This window comes from Diplodia seriata (genome assembly GCF_021436955.1).
Source record: "Diplodia seriata strain FDS-637 chromosome Unknown scaffold_8, whole genome shotgun sequence".
Classification (NCBI taxonomy): Eukaryota; Fungi; Ascomycota; class Dothideomycetes; order Botryosphaeriales; family Botryosphaeriaceae; genus Diplodia; species Diplodia seriata.
The window spans coordinates 2,085,552-2,107,750 of NW_027117315.1; the positions used below are offsets into that span (position 1 = coordinate 2,085,552).

At 58.4% G+C, this 22,199-nt stretch overlaps 10 protein-coding genes across 10 annotated transcripts; 6 read left to right on the forward strand and 4 right to left on the reverse strand.

The window, feature by feature from the left end:
• Positions 1–483: 483 nt before the first annotated feature.
• Positions 484–1,609, forward strand: SLS55_008239 (uncharacterized protein; the record flags this gene model as incomplete). Its single annotated transcript, XM_066779651.1, has 4 exons — positions 484–589; positions 652–1,232; positions 1,293–1,396; positions 1,450–1,609. 4 exons carry the CDS (start codon positions 484–486, stop codon positions 1,607–1,609), a joined length of 951 nt encoding a protein of 316 aa, XP_066630455.1.
• Positions 1,610–2,629: 1,020 nt separating this feature from the next.
• SLS55_008240 (uncharacterized protein) lies at positions 2,630–3,843 on the forward strand (the record flags this gene model as incomplete). Its single annotated transcript, XM_066779652.1, has 2 exons — positions 2,630–3,068; positions 3,149–3,843. 2 exons carry the CDS (start codon positions 2,630–2,632, stop codon positions 3,841–3,843), a joined length of 1,134 nt encoding a protein of 377 aa, XP_066630456.1.
• A 1,322-nt stretch (positions 3,844–5,165) lies between these two features.
• Positions 5,166–5,828, reverse strand: SLS55_008241 (uncharacterized protein; the record flags this gene model as incomplete). Its single annotated transcript, XM_066779653.1, has 2 exons — positions 5,166–5,644; positions 5,825–5,828. 2 exons carry the CDS (start codon positions 5,826–5,828, stop codon positions 5,166–5,168), a joined length of 483 nt encoding a protein of 160 aa, XP_066630457.1.
• A 935-nt stretch (positions 5,829–6,763) lies between these two features.
• SLS55_008242 (uncharacterized protein) lies at positions 6,764–8,725 on the reverse strand (the record flags this gene model as incomplete). Its single annotated transcript, XM_066779654.1, has 2 exons — positions 6,764–7,854; positions 8,152–8,725. The coding sequence occupies 2 exons, from the start codon at positions 8,723–8,725 to the stop codon at positions 6,764–6,766; spliced, it is 1,665 nt and encodes a 554-aa protein (XP_066630458.1).
• A 1,333-nt stretch (positions 8,726–10,058) lies between these two features.
• SLS55_008243 (uncharacterized protein) lies at positions 10,059–10,931 on the forward strand (the record flags this gene model as incomplete). Its single annotated transcript, XM_066779655.1, has 2 exons — positions 10,059–10,064; positions 10,113–10,931. The coding sequence occupies 2 exons, from the start codon at positions 10,059–10,061 to the stop codon at positions 10,929–10,931; spliced, it is 825 nt and encodes a 274-aa protein (XP_066630459.1).
• A 564-nt stretch (positions 10,932–11,495) lies between these two features.
• Positions 11,496–13,170, forward strand: SLS55_008244 (uncharacterized protein; the record flags this gene model as incomplete). Its single annotated transcript, XM_066779656.1, has 2 exons — positions 11,496–12,116; positions 12,226–13,170. The coding sequence occupies 2 exons, from the start codon at positions 11,496–11,498 to the stop codon at positions 13,168–13,170; spliced, it is 1,566 nt and encodes a 521-aa protein (XP_066630460.1).
• An 83-nt stretch (positions 13,171–13,253) lies between these two features.
• SLS55_008245 (uncharacterized protein) lies at positions 13,254–15,533 on the reverse strand (the record flags this gene model as incomplete). The annotated part of the gene is made up of 6 exons (XM_066779657.1): positions 13,254–13,919; positions 13,966–14,034; positions 14,425–14,484; positions 14,543–15,203; positions 15,252–15,380; positions 15,430–15,533. The coding sequence occupies 6 exons, from the start codon at positions 15,531–15,533 to the stop codon at positions 13,254–13,256; spliced, it is 1,689 nt and encodes a 562-aa protein (XP_066630461.1).
• A 1,401-nt stretch (positions 15,534–16,934) lies between these two features.
• Positions 16,935–18,191, forward strand: SLS55_008246 (uncharacterized protein; the record flags this gene model as incomplete). Its single annotated transcript, XM_066779658.1, has 2 exons — positions 16,935–17,592; positions 17,662–18,191. The coding sequence occupies 2 exons, from the start codon at positions 16,935–16,937 to the stop codon at positions 18,189–18,191; spliced, it is 1,188 nt and encodes a 395-aa protein (XP_066630462.1).
• Positions 18,192–18,318: 127 nt separating this feature from the next.
• SLS55_008247 (uncharacterized protein) lies at positions 18,319–19,554 on the reverse strand (the record flags this gene model as incomplete). The annotated part of the gene is made up of 1 exon (XM_066779659.1): positions 18,319–19,554. The coding sequence occupies one exon, from the start codon at positions 19,552–19,554 to the stop codon at positions 18,319–18,321; it is 1,236 nt and encodes a 411-aa protein (XP_066630463.1).
• A 628-nt stretch (positions 19,555–20,182) lies between these two features.
• Positions 20,183–21,084, forward strand: LCL3 (putative endonuclease lcl3; the record flags this gene model as incomplete). Its single annotated transcript, XM_066779660.1, has 2 exons — positions 20,183–20,551; positions 20,605–21,084. The coding sequence occupies 2 exons, from the start codon at positions 20,183–20,185 to the stop codon at positions 21,082–21,084; spliced, it is 849 nt and encodes a 282-aa protein (XP_066630464.1).
• Between the last annotated feature and the right edge of the window lie 1,115 nt (positions 21,085–22,199).

Below are 22,199 nucleotides of genomic sequence, written 5' to 3' on the forward strand. Positions count from 1 at the left end.
AGGAAGGAGCTACTGTGAATGCGGGGCAAGGGCCCGAGCGGCAGGCGGGTGGACGGAAATGCACGTCATCAAGGGAGGGGAGGGGGAGCTATGGCCACCCCTGCCACTCTTCCGCGGTCCCCCACTGTTGATAAAGCTGTCCGTTTTTTGCTTATCGAAACCGAGTCTCACGGCAGCTGTCGTGCCATGGCGAGGGGCAGGATGAGGTCGAGATTGGCTCTTCGGTCGGGATGGAGCTGGGTTCGCCGTCGGCCACCTGCGGTCTTGATGCCCGGTGGCCGCTTCCAATAGGTAATCTACCCCGCCGCGAAAGCTTTGTGACCGGGGATTTTTCTTGGATGCGCATCTCGGTGACAATTTCCTCACACTTTCTTTCTCCCCTCTCTCTTCGACAGCACTGCTCTCGTTCCAGCTTCTGACAGTTCTCGGACCCCATTGAACCTTCATTGACTCGTTTGCTTTCCACACCACTCAGCAGCGACTATGGGCAAGAAGCGCGTGCTCGTCAGCTACGGCGTCGACATCGACGCGGTCGCCGGCTGGCTCGGCTCGTACGGCGGCGAGGACTCGACGAGCGACATCAGTCGCGGTAAGCAGCAGCCATGGCACATCGTTTCCGTAAACCCCACTATTCTGACAATTCCCCCACAGGCATGTTCGCCGGCACCATTGGCATCCGCCGCCTCCTCAAGCTCTTCGACAAATACTCCATCAAGGCGACCTGGTTCATCCCGGGCCACTCGCTCGAGACGTTCCCCGAAGAATGCGCGGCGGTGCGCGACGCCGGGCACGAGATCGGCCTGCACGGCTACTCGCACGAGAACCCTAAGGACATGACGTTCGAGCAGCAGCGCGACGTGCTCGACAAGACGTGGCGCATGCTGACCGACTTCTGCGGCGGGAAGCCCCCGCGCGGCAGCGTCGCGCCGTGGTGGGAAGTCAGCCGCGAGGGCACCGAGTTGCTGTTGGGTTACGGTGTGGAGTACGATCATAGCATGAGTCACAGCGATTATCAGTGCTATTGGCTGCGTACGGAGGATTCGTGGACCAAGATTGACTATGAGAAAAAGGCCGAGGAGTGGATGAAGCCGTTGGTCAAGGGCAAGGAGACGGGGCTGGTGGAGATTCCCGGGAGCTGGTATATTGACGATCTGCCGCCGATGATGTTCATCAAGGGCGCACCGAACAGTCATGGTTGGGTCAGCCCGAAGGTGGTGGAGGAGCTGTGGATGGTGAGTAGCGTGCAACCAAACACCCTGACTTGAACTTCTCAGCTGATTGGCGAAAACCAGGATCACTTCGACTACTTCTACCGCGAGTACGATGAATTTGTCTTCCCGATGACGATCCACCCGGACGTCAGTGGCCGGCCGCATGTCTTGCTCATGCATGAGAGGTAGGCTGTGGAGCACAAAGGGAAGCATTCGTTCCGCGCTAACGATGAGACAGAATCATTGAGCATATCAACAAGCACGAGGGCGTGGAGTGGGTGACGATGGAGCAAATGTGTGATGACTTCAAGAGCAAGAACACTCCGGCACCGGGTGCGATGATGCCCGCGCCAATCGAAGAGGTGATGAAGAAGTATGAGGCAAGGAAGACAGCATAAGCGTCCGTCGTTTCATTTGACGAGCTACATTACGGCTGGTGACGGCTTTATGGGAAGCGAGCCTGGTTTTATGGTGGTTCTTTGATCCGTATCTTTTGTCATATGAAACTCTCAGAGATCGCTCTATAGCAATACCCAGCATTTGTTTATGAGCATTCGAGCAAGCACAGGTGTGGTTTGAAGAACGAAGAGAGAATTACGAGGCCACGACTTCCTCCCCGGGCGACGCGGCTACCCGATCGTCACAGCCCCTCCCCCCATCCATCTCTTACCCCACTCCTGCACTCTCGCACGAACATCCTTCCCGAACCGCGTTCAACCCTAGCCGCGCCACGTCTACGCCGCCGCGCAACCCGGACTGATGATACGAAGAACGGGAAGCGCCCCAGTCAGGCTCCTACCTTATCGCGGGGAAGCTGCGTGCCGTGCACATGCAGCGCCGGCAGTATGCAGTCTATTCCCGCGGGTGCCACCAACCCTACCACCACTGTTGCTTTTTGGCTGCATCCACCCTTCAAGCGTCATGTCAAATTCCGCGGCTGCTACCCACGCCTCAGCACCATCCATTTCAGCTTCGATAGTCCGCTGAACTTCAAGTGATACAACGACCATTCTTCAGCCCGTCCTGACTTTCTAACCTCTGGTTTTTGGTCGACGTCACTGTTCTTCTGTCTCTCTCCTCCAACCGCCACCATGTCTCCGGCCGGCCCGCCACCCGTCCAGCAGCGAATCGAGCGCGACCCATCGTCCAAGCTCAACGCAAGTTCCCCGCTCCCCTCTCCCCTTTTCTCCAACTAACCAACAAAGCAGATCATCATCGTCGGCGCCGGCCTCGGCGGCCTCGGCGCCGCCATCTCCCTCCAGCTCGCCGGGCACGGCGTCACCATCCTCGAGGGCGCGTCGCAGATCGGCGAGGTGGGCGCGGGCATCCAGTGCCTGCCCAACTCGTCGCGCATCCTCGCGGCGTGGGGCATGGCGCCCGCGCTGGAGGAGCACCGCACGCGCCCCCGCCGCTGCAACATGCTCGGCTGGAAGGGCAATCGGCTCGCGTCCATGGACTTCCACGCGTACGAGGCGCGGCTGGGGACGCCGTTTTGGGACTTCCACCGCGCGGGCCTGCACGGGGCGTTGCTCGAGAGGGCGGCCGGGCTGGGCGCCGAGGTGAGGGTGGGCGCGAGGGTGGTGGATGTGTTGACGGACGACGGATCGGGTGAGGGGGGCGCGGTTTGCGTGCTGCAGGGTGGGGAGAGGTTGGAGGCGGATCTGGTCGTGGGCGCGGATGGGATCAATAGCAAGTGTCGCGAGATCTTGCTGGGGAGGGAGGATCCGCCTGTGCAGACGGGCGATTTGGCGTACCGGTTGCTGTTGAGCACGAAGGAGATGATGAAGGATCCCGAGTTGAGGGGGTTCGTGGAGGATCCGCAGGTCAATTATTGGATGGGGCCGGATGCGCATGCTGGTGAGTTTGCCGAAGTTCTTCTTTCTCTGGGATGGAATTGGTGAAGCTGGAAGTTTGGTGTATTGACTTGAGCGGAACAGTCAACTACGTCCTGAGAGGAGGCGAGCTCTTCAACATGGTGCTGCTGGTGCCGGACGACATGCCCGCCGGGGCAACGACGCTGGAAGGAAACGTCGAGGAGATGCGCGCCCTGTACAAGGACTGGGACCCGCGCATTCCGAAGCTGCTGGCTCTCTGCGAGAGCGTGTATAAGTGGCGATTGTGTATCCGGCCTACGCTCGAGCCCAGCTGGTCCGATCCGTCTGGTGCCTTTGTCCTTCTGGGTGACGCCGTCCACGCCACACTACCCTACTTGGCTAGCGGCGCGGGAATGAGTCTGGAGGACGCGAGCGTGCTCGGCCTGTGTCTGGCGAAGATCAAGAACAAGAGCAAGGAAGAGAAGAGGAGAGCGCTGGCTGTGTACGAGAAGTGCAGGAAGGACCGCACGGAGAGGGTGGTGCAGCGTGGGAACCTACAGCAACATCTTTACCACATCCATGACGGAGAGGAGCAAGAAGAGAGGGACAGGCTGTTTGCAGCCTGGGACGAGTACGAGGAGATGGAGAGCAGGGGCGAGAACCCGGACCCCAAGGCGTTGGGCCTCGTGCAGGGGAGTGATCCGTTTCCGTGGAGGTTCAGCGGCGTGGGAGATTGGCTGCTGACCTACGATTGTGTGAGTGATGTGGAGGCGCACTGGGGGAGAGACGATGAAATTACTGAGAGGGCGAATTTGTAAGAGGTACAAAAAAAACCGGTGATCCCTCTGTGCCACGCAAAGCATGCCGCATACCTGGGCAGTTGAAGTAAAAATTTGGACATGAATACAGGCATAAATTCGTTTAAGCAGGTCCGGCCGATAATACTAGATTATTCGTACTCCAGTGAAGCTGAATCCAAGGTACGGAAACGTTTGTCCGCATAAAAGCTTTCATCTGTGTCCGGATAATGGATTCAACTCCCCACTTGTTATTTGGTCGCAGCTCTCCTCCGATCGACATGCTCAAGACGGCCAAAGCCCAGTCGCAGCTCTCCCCGCTCAGCAGCCTCGACATGGTGGCTTGGTTCGAGTGGCGGGTCGCTCACCCGTGCAGCCGTGCCGAACCCTCACTTGCGATCACCGCGCGGGACAGCGCACACTTCACCTGCGAACACACAACGCTTTGGTTCGCAGTACATCTCTCCGGTGAAGGCAAAAGAGAAGTAAGCCGCAGCAAACCACAAACCGTTTTCGAACGGTACGTCACCGACTTTCCGATACCATATGAAGAAGTTCCAAGATAATGTTCGCGAATAGATCGACGTAGCCCCGAATATGCAGGTGTTGGCACAATGTAAGTTGTAGAAAGAATGTCTCGATTCATTGTACACGCTAACCGGAGCTTGTGGACGTACGACTGCAGTTTTCAGCATGTTGCCAGCTAAAGTCGACACTGAGACTCGAAACCTCCTTGAATAACACTGGAGGTAGATACAGGCGTGTTGGGATTCGACTACTCTCATCTGTAGCTGGGGGCCATTTCGTGGGCCACAGGAATCATTTGGGCACGTCATATGAGTGGGGTCTCTCAAATCAGGTAGGAGTAATAATGAGACAAGAATTTTCATTCGAGCTCCACAAGCACTGCAAGTTCTCGGAGCCTCGTCGAAAAAATGAGAAGTTGAAGTCTATCGTAGAATGCAATATGAATGCGTCCAGATAGATAGACTTTGGAGGATTTTTACGATCTACGTCAGGCACGTCTACTGCTTAGACCAATCCAATTGTGCCAGTAAAACGCCGATGGGTGTGTAGGTGGGTCGCGCTGACTGAGAAGAATGTTCGCCAAAACAACTCGAAAAAAAAAACCCCCCCTTTTGCAATTTACGGGGATTGAGATCAGCTCAGAAATAATAACGCATAGATAAGCCAGATCAAAGCGGTACGGCAAAGCAGACGAATCCAACTCACAGATACCTCCATTCGCTCTTACTCACAAAGCCCATATCTCTCATTCGCAACAACACCCCTGAGCGAACCCTCGACACCACCAGTGCTTGAGGCTGCCGGCGCCCTCTTCATCACCCCAGCATGGTCTCCCTCGTGAACCGGCCCCACTCCCCTCGAAAACCTCTCTTAGCCGTCTCCCTTTGCTCCGCCAACTGCCTTATCTCCCTCACCATCGCACTATCCTGCGACGGGACCCTCTCCCGCCGCCTCTGCATCTTCTCTACCCTGCCCCTCTCTCTCCCCCAAGCATTTCCCGCGAGATCCCTCCTTAACTCCCCCCGTCGGGTTTCCCCTTCCCCCCTTCTCTTCTCATACAGCTGCTCTCGGATCGCCATTTCAGCCGTGAAGTAGCCCGCGCCATTGCCCCAAGCGGGTCCGTAAACGCCATCAATGCCGCCGATGGCGATGCCCAATTCTCTCTCGAGGTAGGAGGCGAATTTGGCCATGGAGGCGGCGATGGTGGGGCAGGTTTCGGTGAGGTAGTCGTCATAGTCGAAGACGGCCTCGAAGTTGGCGACGAGGCAGGCGCGGGGGTTCTGGTAGGGGGTGGCTACTTGGCGGAGCGGTGGTGGTGGTGGTGGCATCGTGGAGGGAAAGGGGGCAAAAGGTCTTGTGGGTACTGCGGGTGTTGCGAAAGGGGGTAAGAGCCTTGCGTTCGTGGCCGTGTTGTAGCTAGAAGCAGCGTGGGTGTTACTTGCCGTGTTTGTTCTATACGTGGTGGTGGGGTGACCCATGTTGATGGAAGAAGGGTAGCCGTTGTTTGCGCTTGTCGTCGCGTTCGGCCTATAGAAGGCGGCGGCGGTGGTGGGGATGGTAGAAGTAGTGGGGACGTTGTTTGTCCCGTACAGGAAGCCCTGTCCATTCTTGCTGATGGTGGTGTTAGCAGGACCACTTGTCGCGTTCGCCGTGGCAGCGGTGCCACGGTTGCTTGGAGGAGCAGCGGGGCCGCTATATGTCACGCCGATTCCGCACTGTTGATTGAAACAGGTGGTGGCGGGACGGCCGACACGATTAGCAGCGCCGTTTACGCTGCCATTACCATCGTTGTTGGGTGGACGCCGTGCATCGTGGGCCGTAAAAAGAAAGAAACAGCACACGTGGCGTCGAGCCAGCGGGATGGGCGAACTGGGGAAGGTTTGAAACAAGCTCCCGTTGACGGCGCGGTTCACCCGTGGACGCGTATCGAGCGCGGCCTCTATTTTGCGGAGGCAGAAGCGGCAGGTGGCGCGCAGTGAGAGGATGGCGCGACAGGGAAGGTATGGCAGGATCCGCTGGAAGATGTCAGGAGGAAGGTAGTTGAGGTATGGTCGGACGGGGTTGTAGGTGGTCCGGACGGATGCTTCGCCGGGGTTTGGGCGGTGCAATTTGAGGAGGAGGCGGGGGTCGATCGTTGCGGGCGGCGTGGCGGTGCTGATAATGGGTGGCGGCGGCGGCGGCATGCTGTCGTCGGGGAGGAGAAATAAATGGTCCAGAAATGCATGGTCCATATTGGCGACAGTTGTGATACAAGCTGGGCGATTCGAGGACTGCTACGGGACAGTGGCTGAAAAATCAACGAGTAGGTACAAGAAGATGGAAGCCACGTCGCGTTGAGAAGGAGCTCCTCTGCTACTCTGCTACTCTGGTACTCTGGAACCCTGAACCGCTCGCCCACAACGTCGCTGCCTCACTAAGCCCGCTCATACCTCATCCTCCACGCCCGGAACTCCACCCACTCCGCCCGCCCTGTCTCCTCATCTACCCCTATCACCACATCGTCAAGCATCCGATCCGCAACCTGCACTGCGTCCGCCGTGAACCACGTAATGCACGCGCTCTCCATCGGGCCCCCCAGCGTTGAGCTGGGCAGCGACTCGAACAGCGCCCTGAAGGCCACCTTGTTGCGCGTGCGCTGCCTCGCCGGGTACAGACGGACGCCCAGAGCGACACCTTCCGACGCCCTCGGCACCGATGCCTCCTTCAGCACATCCACGCCGTTGCTGGTCCACTGCGTGACGCCAATGCCCGGGCGGTCCGGCTGGAGTGCGAGCGTGAGCGAGCTGTTTCCGCCGGGCGCGACGAAGGTGCCGGCATAGTTGGCCGTCGCCTCCTCGCGCGCGGCCGCCTCGAAGGCCGGGGCGTAGGCGCGCGTGACGAGGTCGCCGACGTAGACGACGGGCACGCCTGGCGAGGGCCCCGCGCCCAGCACCACGAAGCCCCACTGCCGGTCCGCGTCGAGGGCGGTGATGCTCTGGTAGCCGCCGAGGGAGCCGCTCTTAGCGTAAATGTCGACGCGCGTGGTCGGGACGTCGCCGTCGACGGCCGTGGCGTTGGCCGTCAGCGGCATGCGGAACGATGAGATCTCCCACGGCGCACCGACCGAGAGGTTGTCGTCGGACGTGCGTGCGTGCGGCTTGAGCCATCGCCGTGTCTGGGCGGGCGAGAGGAGTTCGGATCTCAGGATCGAGCGGCCGATGGCGGTGAGGTCGGAGAGGCTGGAGTAGAAGCCTCCGGCCGGGTCCTCGTCGCCGAGGCTAATGCCCCACTGGGCTGATAGCTTGTCACCAGGGATGACTGCGTGAGTCTCGTCTTCTGGGGCTACTATCGAAGTCCCGTTGAGGTTGAGAGAATCGATCAGGTTGCGCTGGAAAGTCTCATTGAAGGCTTCGCCGGTGATGTTTTCGATAACGTGACCGAGAACACGGAAACCGGCGTTGGAGTAGATGGGGGACTCAAATGAAGGGAAGTAGGCGCCCAGTTTGTTGAGTCCATCGAAAAACTCTGGAGTCGCATGTCAGTACAACTTCACTTTCTGTTTCTCATCCGGACTGAACACATACCCTTGCGAGAACAGAGAGTGAGCGAAGTGGCTCCCGTAACTGGAAAGGCACAAGGCGCAATGTCCTCGGGCTGAACCGCCGACGAATTCACTCCCAGGAGCGACTCCAAGGCCGGCACCTGAGTGAAATCCGTCACGTAATCAGGGTAGGCATCTGGGAGTCTGTCAGCGTCAATCTTGGATGATAGAAGAGATCTTACAGTCTCGCGGGATGCCGGCCAGCTGAGAAGCGAGAGCACCGACGGTAATGTCCTCCCACCTGATCCTGCCAAGCTCTTCCTCGTCATCGTCGCCGGAATCGGAAAGCTCAGGGATGAAGTTGGTAATGGGCTGATTCCAGTCGACATCACCGCGCTCGACCAGCAGCGTATACGTGGTCAACAACTTGGAGACACTGCCAATTCTGTAAACAGTGTTGCCGTCTACCTCTGCTCCTGCCGTGGCGTTCTCCTGGCCGGGAACAGTATAGTGGTAGTCGAACAAGGTTGGAGCATCATCGCCAGCTGCAGAGAAGACGCCGATGGAGAAGAAGGTGTCGTTAATAGTGATGTTGAGCGGAAGGATGGCACCGGGCTTCAGGGCGGCATCAAGCTGGCTCTTCAAACTCGCATGGGCGGCGGTGAGGGCGGCGCTGGAACCGAGATTTGTGCTAGGCGGCAGGAAGAGCTGACCGCCAAGCGGACAGTTGTGGCTGGTGGAGCCCGCTTTGAACTGGTCGGGCGATGGGGGCCAAGCGGAGGAAGCGCCGGCGTTTTGTACTACACCGACGGCTGCGGCGAGCGCGAGGAGCCTGATTGGATGCGATGGCTGCATGGTTGCTGGACACATTCTATCAGTCTCGATGGAGCAGCTGCTTGTTATAAGGCCTTCTTACCTGCCAATGCAGCCTCGTAACCAGCCGTCCGATAGCTGCGGAAGGATGACTGCGCCCTCGTGCGACGTTGGCAGCTCCGCCATGGCGTAGTGGCTTAGGGTGGGGGCTCTGGCCTAACATACGTGTTTCTGTGCATATTGTAGATGAAAGCATCGGCTGTGGAGCGGTGAGGTTGCAAAGGATGTGTTGGTGGCGTCATGGATCTGGCCTGCTTGGCGCGCGTATCCATTACGAGTATTTATGTAGCAGTTCCCCGCATCCTGAATCTTACCTCTCCGCGATCCCGAAGGATCAAATGCTGGCATGCACTTACTCAGAACCTTCAAACAAGCTTAGCTGCGAGCCCAATGCTAAAGTATGCCTTGCGCCATCAGCCCCAATGCTCCGAGTATCTACGCCACTTACACTGCGCTGATGAAGCACACGGAAAGATTGCAGGTGGGCAAGGTGGTAGTAAAACAAAAAGGGCTGGACCAGATTCCGAGACGCACCATTGGTTGAACTCAGCCATGCATACCTTGACCATTCTCCACCAATTTCCAATATTCAACATATTGTGTCGGTCGGCCTCCGGCTAATTGTTTTCCAACAGCACAGCCAATTAACTTGGCGCAGTGATAGAGAATATCTTAACTAATTAATTTTTTTTTAACCTTTGCGGTGCGTTTACCTCCATGTCACTCGCATCTACTTATTTCCCTTCAAACCCAAAAAAACATAGGCAAGCAAAAACAAATAATTGGTTGCTTCTCCTCAATGCAACTCGTCTGTTCTCCATCGTGTGGGGAGAGAGTTGGAAGCAAATGCTGTAGCAGACCGAGGACTGCTTACTCTTATTAATGCTTTAACTTGCGGGCCACTCTCGTTTTCCCTATAAGAATTGTCGGTTTGCGCCTTTCGTAACGTCATAGGTGGGCGAACGAATAATTTGTGGAATTCGATCGTCCACTTGCCGAATTTGGACAGGGAGGCAACACCGACCGACGCTATCGGCGAAGATGCGAGGACGCCGAAAGGGAGTCAAAGTCGGCCCAGAGAACTCGGCGGCTACTTCCTGCTTACCAATCCTGCGACACCATTTTGGTTTCCTATTAAGTCACAGTTTCAAAATTGCGGTCTGATATTTTTTATATAGCCTCGCCTCGACTGTACATCATCTACTTTCCTACTTCCTTTATTAGAAGCGCCTGTTGCATTCTTCATTGCATTGGCGACGCGGAGTTCCGAGTTTCCTTACCATACTCTCTTTACACCACCGAATCCCCTTCCAAAATGGCAGTCTCTGAAACCGTCAACGCCGCCGACGACCCTGAACTCACCTACGAGACCGTAGACCTCACAGTCGACGGCGTCAAACTCCAACTCTCCACCGTCCGGCGCTCCATCAAGAGTTCCACTGCCACCAGCACAGCCCTCGCGCCCATCCTCTTCCTCCACGGCTTCGGCTCCACGAAAGAAGACTACGTCGACCTCGCCCACCACCCCTCCTTCACCGACCGGCCCTTCCTCGCCTACGACGCCCCCGGCTGCGGTTCGACGCACTGCTCCGACCTCTCCGCCATCTCCATCCCCTTCCTCGTCCACACCGCCTGCGCCCTCCTGCAGCACCACGCCATCTCGCGCTTCCACCTGGTCGGCCACTCGATGGGCGGGCTGACCGGGCTCGTGCTGGCCTCGCAGCCGCCCCGCTCGCTCGCCGTCCTCTCCTTCTGCTCCATCGAAGGCAACCTCGCGCCCGAGGACTGCTTCCTCTCGCGGCAGATCGCGACGCACGCCGACGCCGACGCCGCCGCCTTCCTCGCGCGCTTCGTCGAGCGCGGCCGCCGCTCGCCCGCCCTCGCCGCGGCGCTGCACGCGGCCGGCGTGCCGCACAAGGTGCGCGCGGGCGCCGTGCGCGGCATCTTCGAGAGCATGGTGCGCTTCTCCGACGACGAGGACCTGCTGGGCTGGTTCGTCGGCCTGCCGTGCCCCAAGATGTTCATGTACGGCGAGAGCAACCGGGGGCTGACGTACCTGCCGGCGTTGGGGAAGAGGGAGGGGGTGGAGTTGGCCGAGGTGCCGCTTTGTGGGCACTTTCCCATGTATAGCAACCCGGTGGAGATGTGGAGGAGGTTGGGGGCGTTTTGGGAGGGGACGGGGGTTTGAGGTGGTGGCGTCTTGTTTTTTTGGGGGAAGTAGCAGTGGTAACATGAGACTGTGGGAAAAATGCTGGGAACAGATGGTCATCCCTTGATGAATACGGGTGGACACAGGCGTAAACCTGGCCGTTTTCATCGTGTAGAAAGTAGAAATCGGTCATATCACGGATTTTGAGGGTTACAAAGCAAGAAGAGCTTTCTACACACTGTTGAAAGGCTTCCAGTGGGGAGATATTGTTTTTTTCCGATTTAACGACGCAGCCTTTTCGACATAGTAGGTTCAAAAGAAAAAAAAGTGAAAAGGAAAAGCATTGGGAACCGCTAATCTAGACCATATATGTACAACGGTAGCGAAGTAACGCTTCGGTCCATTGGAGGGGCTCTCGGTGTAGGCACCACTCTCGCCGCGGCGTCCGTTCCACGACGCCGAAGCAGATCGATAGAAGTGGAACCCTACGCCCACAAACATGCAAGACACGAACGATGTGACTCAAACGTGCTAAAACTTAATTAAACCCGAGGCCTCGAGCCCAGGAAAGAAAAGAAGTTATCGGTCTTGCCCAAGAACAATATGGCGTCCGCAACACCATCGTACCACCGCCACGAGGCGGCCGACCAAGAGCCCGAAGAAGCCTTGTCATCACCATCACCATCGTCGTCCATCAACACCCCGGCCGAACACGCCGAAGAAGACGAAGACGCCAAAGCCAACCACGGCGACGACGACGCCATCACCACACCACCCCAACCCACCGACCTCGAATCCGCGCTGCGCAAGCTCGAGTCCAATCCCGGCAACCACAACTACGCCTACCCGCTCTGGCGCAAATGCCTCATCGTCTTCGTCACGTCGTGGGTGACGCTCGCGGCCACCTTCAGCTCGACCTCGCTCTTCTCCGCCGCCAACGAGGTGGCCGCGACGTACGGCGTCAGCGCCGCCGACGTCAACGTCGCCAACGCCGGCGTGCTGCTGGCCATGGCCTTCTCGTCGTTCATATGGGGCCCGATAGGGACGATTGTCGGCCGGAAGGTGTCGTATAACATGTGCATCGTCGTGCTGTTCTTCTTCACCGTCGGCACGGCGCTGGCGCCGGACTTCGGGACCTTTGTGGCCATGCGTGTGCTGTCGGGGCTGTCGGGGACGTATTTCCATGTCTCTGGCCAGGCCATTTTGGCCGAGTATTTCCCTCCGGTGAGTTGAGGCTTGCCCATCATCATCATTAAAGTCCCATGGTTTTCCCTCCCCATACAACCGACGTACACGAGAACGAAACCCAGCTGACGAACCTCACCCCCTACAGGTCCAACGCGGCACCGCCACCGGCTTCTTCCTCGCGGGCACCGTCCTCGGCCCGCCCCTGGGGCCCCTCGTGGCCGGCATAATGGTGACGTACAAGTCGTGGCGCACCATCCTCTGGTTGCAATCCGCCATGTGCGGGACGGGCCTCATCCTCTCGCTCGTCGGCGTCCCCTACAGCGCCGGGCTGGACGCGCCGGGCTACCCGACCATGACGGCCGCGCAGATGCTGCGCGCCTTCAGCCCGGCCGGCGTGCTCTCGCTCTTCGTCTACCCCAACGTGCTCTTCACCGACGTCGCCTGCGGGCTGCTGAGCTGGTCGCAGTACAGCCTGCTGTCGGCGCCGCGCCACATCATCACCACGCGCTTCGGCCTCACCTCGCCGCTCGTCGCCGGCCTCTTCTACCTCGCGCCCGCCGCCGGCTTCCTGACCGGCACCATGGTCGGCGGCCGCTTCTCCGACCACACGGTGCGCAAGTGGATGCGGTTGCGCGCCGGCGGCGCGCGCCTGCCGCAGGACCGCCTCCGCTCGGGCATGGCCTCCTTCTTCGCCGTCGTACCCGCCGCCAGCCTGGTGTACGGCTGGTGCCTGCAGTTTGAGAAAGGTGGGCTGCCGCTGCCCGTCGTACTGGCCTTTGTCACCGCGGCGGGGCTGCTGGCCGCCTTCGCCAGCCTGAACACGTACTGCGCGGAGGTGATGCCGCGCCGCCGCACTGCCGTCATCGCGAGCAAGTATGCCGTGCAGTACTGCTTCGCCGCGGCCGCGAGCGGCGCGAGCGTGCCTATGATTGATGCGATTGGAATCGGGTGGACGAGCACGGTTGGCGCGGCGTTTGTGCTGGCGGGCGGCGTGCTTACGCTTGTGACGGCCAGGTGCGGGCTGGATATGCACAATTGGGTGGAAGAGCGGTTGTTGAAGAGGAGGTCGAACGCGCAGGCCGAGAAGTAGTTGCGCTTGTACGAGAGGGAATATGACGTTCATGATTCTATGCTGAAAAAAAGAGGGGGGGAAAAGTCGGGTTTGTATGTACCTCAAGGACCACCCGCCATCCAATCCTCGCCTCGCAAGTCAGGCCAATACAGGCTCTGCAGCCCTCCGTCGTATATGGATGTGTCGATGAACCTCAGGTCGATATCTGGCTGGGACAGGAACTCTTGCAACGACGGCTCTGCCAGCGCCATTCCCGCCGTCACCATCGAGCCTGGCGTATACTGGAATTCCTCGCCTTGGACCGCGCCGGCAGCCGCCGAGGCCTGCGCCGCAGACGGATCCGCACCGTAGGGTTCGGTGCCGCGCGCCTCCTGCATGATGCGCCTCATGGCATCGATATGCTGGCAGAACTCCTTGGCCGCAAAGTTGCCATTCTGCATCAGCTGACCGAGAAACTGCGCCGCAGTCTCGAAGTGGTCGCCGTCGCTTTGGGCGTCCTTGCTGTTCAGGAAGCTCGAGATCGCTAGGATCGTCGCGGCGGAGAAAAGATACTGGGTGTCGAAGTAGCCGAAGGTGGCAAAGGCGCCATCTATCCAAGACTCGGTGAGCAAACGGTACGAATGCCGCGCACAGCGGATGCAGGCCTCCGCAAGCGCACGAGCTGTCTCGGGAATTGGCGGCGTCGGTGAGTTTGCTGGCGTCCGTAGGGATTCACGGTACGTGCGGAAGACGTGGAGGAGAATGGGTCTGGTTGCAAGGACGACGAACTGCGCAAGTTAGAAAATAGAGTAGACGTAGACTTTAAAGGCTTACCTGGTTGAAAGAAAGGTGCAGATATATGACTGGTTTGGACTTTGCTTGCAGAGAATCGTCCGTGTCGAGCTGTAAGTGACTTGGTAGTTCTTCAACCCAACTCCTCAGGTTCCGCAACGCCTGCTGAACCCTTTGAGAAAATGGCCCATGCTGCCCTTTTCGCTTGTAAATTGAGGCGATGATGTGAGTGGCCAGCCTTGCCAAACGTATGCTTGCGATGATGTAATCTGGGTCTCCGAAATCCTTCGCGCCAGGCCCGGTCAGCCCTTCGCAGGATGGTAGGTCAACTTCAATGTCGTCGTCCTGTATAGAGGCAGGCTGGCCGAGCTTTGATGCCCACATGCGATCGCAAATATAGGCCGTCCACCAGATGCGATGTCGATGCTCTCTTGCACCCCTATCACTTAGCTGGTGTTCTGGCACACTCAAATGCAAACCCATGACAATTCCCAGACGCACTGCAGAGCTTGCCAAATAGTATGCAGCATGGCGTCTGTTCACGGTCAAAGAGTAGAACGACTGGAAGGGGGAAACAAGTCAGCAACAGAACTCGCTACGAGGCGTTGTACAGTCTTACGAGAAGGAGCAGTATCTCGATGGAATCCATCCTTGGCCGTTCGCCTATCACGCGTAGCATCCTGCTCGCACGGGCGAAGTAAAGCAGGCCTGGGAAGTAGCCTTGGGCGGAGACTGTCCGGGTCGAGAAGACTTCGCCCAAGGCGAACATGGCGTAGAGCTTGCATTTAAAAAGCTCATCGCAACATGTGGGGTTGCGAATGGCCATTTCGAGGCCGTCGAGCAGAGCGCTCCTGCGAATAGCATGGAAGCGTTGGCAGATGGTGTTGAGAGAGACCTTGACCAAGAAGCGAGCTCGCGGGGCAGTCGGCCACTGGCAATCGACGTCGGTCAAGGCCATCAGCTCCTCACCGGTCACGTATTGAGTGCGTGGAATATGCCTGTGCGGCGTGTCGGACAGGGCTTGGCGGAAGCGGGTTGCAAAAGCGGCGTCGGCAGCTTCGCCAATGTGGATGGGCATCTCGGACGTATTCATGGGAAAGAACCAGGCCCGGTCCTCAAGCAAAGGGTTACGCTCTGCCTCGTCATTCTCTGAGACATCCGCAGGCCGGTCATTCTCGGCGGCAGTGGCTGGGTTGGGAGTAGGGAGGGCGGAGGAGGAGTGGCTGGTGCGGGTTGACTCGCGCAGCCGCTCATTCTCCTCCAGCAGCTCCTCGATGTAACTGGAGAGCGTTAAGACCACGGTCCGCAGACGTGCAAGAGCTGCTCACTTCTGGCTCACCCGCACTTGGCGGTCCCGAGCGGGGTAGACACAGTCGTCGGGGCATTCCAGCTGTCTGCAGTTGGCGCACGGCTTGCCGCCCGAACACTTGACCTTGCGGGCATGGCACTTGCGACACCTTTGCACGGTCAGCATGCAATGAGGCAGCAGATTGGGCAGGCACTCACGCGACAGGCTTCGTCCTCGGCTTGTTGGCCAGAATGCCGGCTCTGTACTTGTGCGATGCAGAGCCTGCTCGGAGGGCTTGTCGTCGGTCCCCGGCGTCGGACATGAGGGCGGTTGGGTCGCCGGCGCAGTGTCAGCTCACCGAAGAGTCAGAAGGCGTGGTCAGAGTGTGGGAATGGGATGGTTTGATGGGAATCGGCGCCGCCGCTGTCGGGGTCCTTTTCCTTTCGCCGACGCCCCGCTAGGCCCAATCCGGAAACACGTCCACCAGATGAGCCCATGTCATCTTATGTCCCTTTCCCCGGGCCATTTTTTCCATGAACAGCCAAAGACAATGGCCTTGTACTTACACATTGATCCTTCGATTCGTGAGAAGCTATTAAGAGGATTACAGCATCCTTCCATGTCGATAATGATTCTTCGTAGGGCTTTTCTGAGGCAAAGAACGCTCGCCTATTGCGCCATTTCAATTTTTGCCGCAGTCGGGAAGCAAGGAAGGGTGTCGCTAGGGCAAATCATATTCGAGGGAAATAAAAAGTCTTCCGTAGGAAAGGAGGACTTCCGATGGGTGCATCAGTGCATGATGTCAGCGAACTGGTGGCCCGGCCGGATGGAAGAGAGTCATACGCAGGTAGGAACGCAAGTGCCATGCCGACGGAGCCTCGGCATGTCTCTTTGATGTCCGTGATCCCGCAAGGCTTGATTTTTGAGTTGCGGCAAAGAGGACAGTCGTACAGATGGTCGTAAAGCCTACGTCCTCAAACATGCGAAGCGTAATACTGATATGAGTGATGAGATCCCAGAAGTCTACGCCCATTGGAGGTAAATAACACTATCCTTGGCAAGTATTGTCGGCTTTGGAGTCGACATTTTCGTAATCGTACGAACGGAGCCTGGATTCCACCCGAATTCTCGAAGAAACAATAGGTGAAAGGTATGACGGTCAGCGAGCAATCGGTTTGCTTCAAAGGTCTTGATCGGCTGGATTCAGTCATGAAGATCTTTGGAGAAGACTGAGAATGCTGCGACGTGGTTATGTTTATTGGCGCAGAGGCCATTGAGAGTTTTCTCACGCTTTAATTCTGGCATCGGTATCCCCATCTACTGGTGAACAACTTGAACAAAGAATTAATAACGGTGAGAGTTCTCTTGAGATTTGGAGGTGGCTCGTTGGAGAGTTTGGCCCGTAATTGGAGAGCTAGAAGCTTGGCCGGCCAGACATTCGGAGAGCAGAATTGGAGAAAAACGCGATCAGTTCAAGTTTTGGAGACACTTGCTCCACCCTCACTCGGCCAACCCCCTTGGCATCCCGTCGGAAATGGCTTACCGACCGTTGCGGATGCTTTACTTTTCTTTGCACAATGTACCTCAGTAGTATCTTCTGGCCATGCTAAGCAGAAAATGATGCTGTCGCTGGCTCGTGGTGCAGATCCACCTTCCTCTCATGAGCTCCACTTGAGGCTCCTCGAGCATCGACATCTGATTTCGTAACGATGGATTAGCAATCATGAACTCTGCCTCGTACCTTTGTAGATGCGGATTGGGTCTTGTCTGGCAGTATAAAGCCCGTCTGCATCCGACAATAGGCTACAGCAAACCATTCTTGCAACCCAATCATCCAGTCACCTTCACTACCCTCAAGGAAAAGATGCCTTCCCAGCAAGTCTTCCGCCTCGCAGGCCCTCGCTCAACCTACCATGAGCTCCAAACCTTCGACGAGCCCATACCCACCATCAGCAACCGCGAGGTCCTCATCCGCGTGCGCGCCGTTGCGCTCAACTACCGCGACCTTGCCATCTCCAAGTCGTTGTACCCTTTCCCGGTCAAAGACCAGGTCGTCCCGTGCTCGGATGCTGCGGGCGAGATCGTCGAAGTCGGCAGCGCGATTACAAAGGATCTTGCCAAAGGTGACACGGTTGTGGGCGCCTTCGATCCCACCGCCCTGTACGGCCCGATGCGCGACTGGGATAACGGGCAGGGTGGCCCGGTGGATGGCGTGCTGAGGCAGTATATAGTGCTTCCCGCCGAGGTGGTGGTCAAAGTGCCGAAGGAGTCCAATCTCAGTCACGCGCAGTGGGCGAGTTTGGTGTGCACGGGTGTCACGGCGTGGAATGCGCTGTACGGCAATCTGCCGCTGAAGCCTGGGCAGACAGTGTTGTTCCAGGGTGAGTTACTCTGCTACGGCCACTGTCAGCTCGCGAGAAAAGAGTCATTGCTGACCTTGATATCATCAGGCACGGGCGGTGTTTCCATCACCGGCCTCATCCTCGCCAAGGCCGCCGGCGCTACGACTATAATCACCTCTTCCTCGGACGAGAAGCTCAAGCATGTGCAGGCCAGGTATGGCGCCGACCACGTCATCAACTACAAGAAAACACCGGACTGGGCTGCGGAGGCGCAGCGCATCACCGGCGGTCGTGGTGTCGACTTCGTCCTCGAAAACGGCGGTGCCGGGACCATCAAGCAGAGCATCGAGGCCATCGCCATGGGTGGCATCATCTCTGTCATCGGCTTCCTCGCCAGTATCCCGCTGTCCGAGATGCCGGATGTTGCTCTATTGGCTTTAAGTAAGAACGCGGTTGTGAGGGGTATCATGGTCGGGTCTAAGCAGATGCTGGAGGATGTGGTCAGGTTCGTCGGTGAGAGGGGTCTGGATATCCCGGTGGAGAAGACGTTTGGTTTTACGAGGGACGAGGTTGTGAAGGCGTATGAATACTTGGAGAGCGCCCAGCATATTGGCAAGGTGTGTATCAATGTCGATTGAGGCGGAGGGGTCCTAGGTGTCGTGTATACATAGCCTTTTGTTGAGGTGTAGACAACTCATTGTTGGTCTTCAAGTATTCTTCACGTGGCTCGCCATTCGCCCTAGAACGTTAGCGGGCAGAGCACTTTTACCGTTTCCGTGCCACCTTCGTGATGACACAGAAGAACAGCGGACCCCACTGTCCGCCGCCGGAATGATCGGGCACGGCAATCCTACCATACTCTGTCTCCTCCGTTAGTCTCTCCAACACAGCATCCACCTCCATACCCCGCGCCGCCCTCCCAGACTCAAACCTCAAATCCCACCCCGAACCAACCTTCCTCCTCTCCTTCTCCACCGCCGCCAACACTCTCTCCACCACTCCATCATTCTCCCCCGTCTCAATCGAGCACGTCGAATACACCACCCGCCCACCGACCTTGACCGCCCTCAGCGCTGTCATCAGCAGCTCGGCCTGCAGCTTCGCCAGGGCCTTGCTCGACCCCTTGCGCCACATGCGCGCCACCTCGCGCGCGTGGATGAGGTGCCGCTCCGACGAGCACGGCGCGTCTAGCAGCACACGATCATAGCCACCAGCGCCGCACGGCAGCTTCGCCGCCACGGTCCCACGCGCGCCGCTGCCATCCGCGCCGGCAGCGTCCAGACGCAGAACGCGGATTGCACCGCTGGCGAAGAGGGAGCCGGGGAGGTAGGACCGAAGGTTGTTAGCAAGGCGCTTGTTGCGGGCTGCATCGACTTCATTGGAGTGGAGGCAGCCGACCTGGGCGGGTGCTGAGGAAGTGGCGGCGGCGGAGGCGTGCAGATGCGGGAAGATCATCTGGGCCAGGGCCAGGGATTTGCCGCCGGGAGCCGCGCAGAGGTCGAGGACGCGGTCGTTGGGGCGGACGGCGAGCATGTGCGCGCCGAGCGCGGAGGCGGCATCCATGTTCCAGTGGGAGAGGAGGGCTGCTCCGCCGTTCGAGGGCGTGGCGATGGGCTGCGGGGTGGGGAAGAGGAATACTTCGTCTTGGTTGGCGCTAAGTTCGTGGCTGCCTTCTTCGTCTGTTGCCGGCGCCGCTGCTGGAGCGACGCGCTGGAGGAGAAGGAGCCGCGGCCCCGAGCCTGCATTTTCTTCGGCGTCCGATGGCACCTTTGGGAGCTGGATTGGTCGTATGTTCTCTCCTGAGACTGCGGCGAGAACCTTGTCGAAGTCGGAACGAGGGACATAGTGGTTCACCAGAGCGGCGTAGCGGGTGGGCCTAGCGAGAGCCTGGTAGAGCGAGCCATGCCACCTCTCATAGCCCCAGTTGGCAGGAGAAGCGTAGTTGGCATGAAAGGCCGCTACGGTTGCGTCTAACTGTTTGCGCTCAGCCTTCGTTGACATGGTCGGGGGTCGGGTGTTAGGATTGCCCGGAAATTCCCTCGCTCTCCTATGGCTCTCAAAGGCTCCCAGGCCAGCGCCGCGGCGATGGCCGAGTGTAATCCGTTTGTCAAGCTGCAGTGTTGACAGGTCATGATTGCCGCCTTATATCAGACCGACTCGATTTCGACTAGTCCAAAACAGGTATCCTAGCCGACACCCGACCGTTGGTCGTCTGCAGCGGTGGTACGATGCCGTAGTTACGTAGCAGTAATAAGGGTCTTCGCTTATAAAACGGGTGCGCTGTTTTATGATACAATGATCGGTAGTGGTTACCAAAGCTGCGGGAGGACGTGTTGGTTTTCATCGCGTACCGTGGGACCCTGGTCGCTGCAACGCCAATTCACATGATGTGGAGGGCGTGCCTGATGCTCCAAAACCAGCTCTCAACTTCGGTAGATCCGGATAGTGTATGAAGCGAGACTGGACGCGCAAATGAGCCACTGATCAGAGACAGGCATCGGAGTTAGCGGGATTTGCGTGGTGTTGCAGGCCCCAACCGCCTCGGCTACAGATGGCCTTAGCTAGCTGCCCCGACGCCCTGGCTCCGCTCTGTTTATCAACCTCCACCTCTCCCCCAAAACGCGCAACCATGCGCTGGCCTGGGTCGGGCTCCGACGACGACGACCAATCCAAGTCCGAATCAAAATGGAACGCGAACCTCAACGCCATTGACTGGCAGCACTACACCGAGCCGCGCCAGGTCATTCCGACCCTCTTGCTCACTGCTACCACCCTGTTCTTCGTCCGCGTCTACAAATCCTACCTGCGCCGCATCCCTAGCGTAAACCACATCAAACCCGCCTTCTTCCGCGACCGCAGTCTGTTTGGCACCGTGACGCGAGTCGGCGATGCAGACAACTTCCACCTCTTCCACACCCCGGGCGGGAGGATAACGGGCTGGGGCTGGCTGCCGGGCAGGAAAATCCCCGCGAGCGGCAAAGAGCTGATGTCGAAGACTGTATGAAGCCTGCGCAAGAAGCACAGCCTCCGCTGCTCTGACCCACGTACCAGATACATATCCGCATCGCCGGCATCGACGCCCCCGAACTCGCCCACTTCGGCCGTCCCGCCCAACCCTTTTCTCAAGAAGCGAAGGATTGGCTCACAAATTACATTCTCAATAGACGCGTACGTGCACACATCTACCGCCGCGACCAGTACGATCGCGTGGTCGCATCAGTCACCGTCCGTAAAGGCCTTTTCAGGAGAGACGTCGGGTTGGAAATGCTGAAGTCAGGGCTGGCTACTGTATATGAGGCCAAGTCAGGCTCCGAGTTTGGCGATCTGGAGCAAAAGTACAGAGATGCCGAGACAAGGGCAAAGGACGGAAGGGTCGGGATGTGGACGCAGCCTTCAGTGCTGGGCCGCTTCTTCAGCAAGCCGAAGGAGAAGCTGGAGAGCCCCCGCGAGTACAAGGATAGGATGAAAGCAGAGGAGGCCAAGCTGGCGCAGCAGAAAGAGGCCAAGGAGAAGCGTCCGGGGAAGAAATAAAGGCTGTACAGATCTGTATGCTCCAGCGGGCGACGCGCCGGCACCGGCTGGCCGAGAGTGGTTGAGCACTCCGGCTGGAGGGCGAGGATGATGACAATGTGAAATGATAAAATGATCTTCGGCGGCCTCGGGACGGAGGCGCGTAATCGAAATTTGTGGACACCAGGTCGCACGCGCCAGTGACACTCGATCAAAGAGTCAGACCCTGATAAGGCCTTGATGGACGATCCGAGATCTGACGGTGCGCAATTGGCAATTGCAACGGCCAATGCGGAAAGCAGCACGCAGCAGTAGCCGACGCGCACAAAGACGGCACCCCGCAATCGGGTCGCAAGCTGAGACAGCAGCGTCGATAATTGCTGCCTCTGTGCCGCATGCCATCATTGGCCCCACGGGCTGTGACGAGCAAAAGTCTGCGGGAGGGGCACGAGGAGCGCAGGGCTCAATAGTGCGTCCGATGTTCGGGCAGCCAAAATTATTTCATGGCCCGCACCGACACCATCGCGGGCGTAATCGCTAGCTATTTCTTGACTCATTCTGCCCGCAATCACTCTCCTCCTCTTCCTCTTCCCCTCCCACCCACAGAGCCGACGACGAACACATCTCCGCGAATGCGTGCTGCTGTGACCCTCTTCACCTCTCAGGTATGGCCGCCCCGACGCGCTAGCAGCAAAAGCACCGAGTCCGCGCTCTTGCCCGCGCCCGACGCGCTGCGAGACGCGCGAACCGGCCGCCGGCGCATTGGCTGCGTGCAAAAATGTGTTGGGCACCTCAAGCTGACTCTCCGCCGCTGCAGGACTACATCTCTGGTGCGCACCTAATGCTGGCGCTGCCGCCCGCTGCCGCCGCCGCGATGACTGACCACGCTGCAGACCACCTGTGGAAGGCCTCGATCAACTGAAGCGTCTTCCACCCCGCCCAACCCGCATTCTCCAAGCCATTGACTCCCCGACCGAGCTTGTCGGCCCTTGCGCGCGCCAATTCAGTTAACGTCACCGCCGCAAAAAGGCGTGCCTGAGCCCCGGCCGCCCTTATCACTTATCGCCTTAGTGTTTGCTTCGCGCGGAGCGAGCTCGGTGCCAGCCATTCCGAAAGCTTTTCTCGCACACACGTCC